The sequence below is a fragment of the Bombus affinis genome, unplaced genomic scaffold (genome assembly GCF_024516045.1).
Source record: "Bombus affinis isolate iyBomAffi1 unplaced genomic scaffold, iyBomAffi1.2 ctg00000074.1, whole genome shotgun sequence".
NCBI lineage: Eukaryota > Metazoa > Arthropoda > Insecta > Hymenoptera > Apidae > Bombus > Bombus affinis.
In genome coordinates, this window is record NW_026108824.1 from 1,364,665 (window position 1) to 1,368,582 (window position 3,918).

General features: G+C 50.6%; 1 protein-coding gene across 1 annotated transcript; it reads right to left on the bottom strand.

Annotated features, from left to right (window-relative positions):
• Nucleotides 1-1,512: 1,512 nt before the first annotated feature.
• On the bottom strand, nucleotides 1,513-3,701 carry LOC126927104 (uncharacterized). The gene is made up of 2 exons (XM_050743439.1): nucleotides 2,065-3,701; nucleotides 1,513-1,947 (listed from the first exon to the last, which is right to left on the bottom strand). Exon 1 carries the CDS (start codon nucleotides 3,640-3,642, stop codon nucleotides 2,167-2,169), a length of 1,476 nt encoding a protein of 491 aa, XP_050599396.1. The 5' UTR covers nucleotides 3,643-3,701; the 3' UTR covers nucleotides 1,513-1,947; nucleotides 2,065-2,166.
• Between the last annotated feature and the right edge of the window lie 217 nt (nucleotides 3,702-3,918).

Consider the following 3,918-nt stretch of genomic DNA (forward strand, 5'->3'; position numbering starts at 1 on the left):
TTTCAGCGTGTGAGGTGATGTATTAATCCAGTGTAGAACGATTGTAGAATCAGTCCAGTAAACGGTCCGAGAAATGTTGCTTGGTAACGCTTGAAGGACTGTAGTGGCCAATGACGCGAGAAGAAGTGCTCCACTCAGTTCCAGCCTTGGAATGGTCTGTGATTTGAGTGGAGCCACCTTTGACCTTGCAGTGAGGAGTCGTGTCCAAACATGACCATCCGGAGCGATGGTGCGAAGGTAGACGCATGCCCCATACGCCCTTTCGCTGGCGTCGCAGAATCCGTGTAATTCAATTTCCGCTGCAGTCTTGATTATAGTTTTACGTGGAAACTTCACGTTGTTTAGCAAAGGTAGCTGTGAATAGTATTTGCTCCATTCTGTGTGTACGTCAGCCGGAAGAGATTCGTCCCAGTCGAGTTTTAAAGTCCAAAGTCGTTGGAGCAACATCTTAGCGCGAACGATCACTGGTGCCAGTAATCCAAGAGGGTCGTAGATCTTGGCAATTTCGGAGCTGATTGTTCTCTTCGTAATTCGAGAGGCGGTAGGATTGATTTTGACGGAATATAGGATCGAATCGTCAAAGGAATTCCAAACAACACCCAGAGTCTTGAAAGTTTGCGATTCGCCTAGTAGCAGCTTATCGTTTATGTCCTGCTCGGAAAGTCCTCGTAGCAGTTCCCGGTCGTTCGCTGCCCATTTTCGGATGTTTAAGCCGGCTAGTTTAAGCAATTCTATGAGCTCCGTTCTCAGTAGTTGTGCCTCGTTCTTTGTATCGGCTCCTGCGAGAACATCGTCGACGTAGAAGTCTCGCTGTAAGACCGTCGCTGCTCGTGGGTATCGATGTCCCTCGTCGTCTGCCAGTTGTTTGAGGCACCGAATGGCTAGATAGGGGGCCGCTGACAGCCCGAATGTCACTGTGTTAAGTTGATAGGTGTCAACTTCTCCGTCCGAGTTGCGCCACAAGATTTGTTGGAATTTCCGATCCTCTGGACGGACAAGAAACTGTCGATACATCTTTTCGATATCGCCTGTAATGACATACTGATGAAAACGAAATCTTAAAAGGATGAGAAATATGTCGTCTTGTAGTTTCGGTCCCGTGTGAAGTACGTCGTTTAATGAAACTCCGGTGGTGGTTGGTGCAGATCCGTCAAACACAACTCGGAGTTTTGTAGTCCGGCTGGATTCCTTGATCACGCCGTGATGTGGCAGAAAATATCCGTCGTCCGTGCAGTGGTCCGGGGTGATCTTCGTCATATGTCCTAATTCCAGGTATTCTTGTATTACGGCGTGATAGTCGGCTTCGAATTGTTTGTCTCGTTGGAATCGACGGCAGAGGGAGGTGAGTCGCTTCATTGCCATGGCTTTCGAAGATCCAAGCGGCGGAGTTGTTTCGTTGAATGGGAGAGCGACAACGTATCGCCCTTCGTTGCTGCGTTGAACGTGATTTCGAAAGTGCTCCTCGCACTGTCGTTCCGATTCCGAAAGTCGTGTGGTGGACGGTCTCTCGTCGATTTCCCAAAAACGGGCGAGGTCCGCCTGTAAAGCCGTCGTGGAGGTGTGAAATGCGTATGCTAATGATTGTGAGGTTGGGCTCCCCCCGATGACCCATCCGAATCTCGTCTTTTGCAGACGCAAGTCGGGCCCGTTTGCTTGACTGATATCAAGTTGGCCGACACAGAATGATGCTAGTGTTGGTCCGGCGCTCAACAATATTTCGATCGGAGCAGGTCTATGGAATCTTGGATCGGCTAATTGGAGATTCCTAGGTATCTGTATCGTTGAGCGATCCACGGGTTGGTTTGGGACCCAAGACGCGATAGTCGGTATGATCAGAAACGTCAAGTTGCGTTTGTATGTGCCGTCAATAGAGGTGATCGTGGCCGTGATGTAGCGTTTCGAGGTCGTCGATAACGTATTGAGTGCTCCGATCGGGACCGAACATTTCTGTTGATTGAGTTTTAATGAGTTAGCGAGCCTTTCGGTGATAAAGTTCATGCTAGAGCCGGTGTCTAGCAGAGCTCTACAACGAACTGGTTGAATTTCATTGTTCAAGATGTTGACCTGCGCTGTGACTAACAAGTCGTGTTGCAATGGCTCAAAAGGAAGCGGGGTCGATGAGTCCGTTTTCTGTGGTTCGGTCCCTAACAGGCTCGTCTGATGACGTCATTGTTTTCCTTGTCGTTTAGGACTGGACGATATGGTCGATCCCGATGCCGCCGATCGCGGTGACCGAGATTCGCGTGTCGGGGATGTTCGCGGAGACGTTCGGGGAGACTCTCGGCGAGAATTTCGGCGAGAATACCGGCGAGACGCTCGGGTGGGGGAAGATGAGCGTCTCGAACGATGTGACGGACGCGGGGACGGTGAACTGGGCGAAGATCGACCGCTGGATGATCGGTCGCTCGACGATCGACCGCTCGATGTTCGGTCGACACGTGTTCGTGTTTTGCTATGCCCCTGGTCTTGATGCAGATACGTGTGATGTCGCTGTCTACAGATGCGACATGATCCCGCGGAGCATTGAGTGAGAGCGTGTCCCTTGCCTAAACAGTTGGTACAGAGCGACGCCCCTTTGGCGATTTCCAGGCGTTCTTTGGGCGTCTTCGTTTTGGAGGCATGGCAATTCCATAATTCGTGTTGTTCGTGGCAGTCCGGACACAACAACGTATTATGTGTAGTTACGAATGTATAACTTCGCGGCGCGTCCTGTCGCCTACGTTCGTGTTGCTCGGACGCCCCCTTTTTGACGGTTAATGATGAGCACGCTCTATCGCTATGCGTCCGTGTTTTTAGAAAATCTACTAAATGCGTATATGGCGGCAATTTCTTGTCCGGTAGGGTATGCTGCCATTCGCGAACGACGGCTGAGGGTAGCTTCGACGTGACAAGCTTTATGAGAATGGCGTTTGACATGACTGGGTCCCCGAGTCTTTCTAACGCTTGGAGATGTACCTTGACTGTCTCGATAAGATCGTCTATAGCTTCGGGTGTTTCTTTAGTTATTTTGGAATAGTCGAAAATCAAGTCCCAGTGACGCATGCAGATCTGACGGTGGCAGTCGAATTTTTCCCTAAGAGCGTCCATGGCGATTGCGTAATTTGCGTCGGTGATGGGTAATGACTGTATGCTTCGCGCGGCCCGGCCGGTCAGGGCTGTTCGGAGATGATGAAATTTCTGAACCGGTGCTAAATTTTCGTTTCTATCTATCGCTGATGAGAAGGCATCGTAAAACGACTGCCAATCCTCGAGGGCGCCATCAAATGTAGGTATGCGAACCTCCGGTAGTTTAAGCGACGCGGACTCGCGGCCGACGGCTGATTCGCCGTTTGTCGACTGTGACGGCGTACTTCGTCGTGTATTAATTAATTGTTTGGCTACTCGGCATTGCAGCCCTTCGTATTCTTCCGCTAGCTCACTGCCGCGCGCGATCTCTCCCTCGTCTAAAGTTACGATCTGGTGTTGTAATGCACGGATTTCCTTCTCGAAGGTTTCTAGACGTTCTTTAATGTGAAGCAAGACGACCTCGTCCGGACAGCCTGATTGTTCCATGTCTTCCAGTTTTTTTGCGAGGCGTGTAAACTGGGCGCTACAGTAGCCCCGGCGACGACGCAAGTTGGCGAGCTCGTCTCCGGTTGCCATTATTTTTTATGTAATTGATAGTGGAATCGTTTGGACTTACTTCTGTTGGCGATTGTCCACCTTGCGGTAGGAGGATGTGTGGTTGCTTTTCAACAACCGAATTATACCTCTTCAAATGTGCCGACCCTTAACGTTACTGACCTCGCTGGGGTGGTAACGCCTTCCGCCGCTGTTGGACTCACGTGGCACTGTATGAGAGTGGGTGTCACTGGCGTGCACTTTTCACTTGACACAGGATCCGGCTCGAAGGACCATGTAAAATTCGAGCTATCGCGG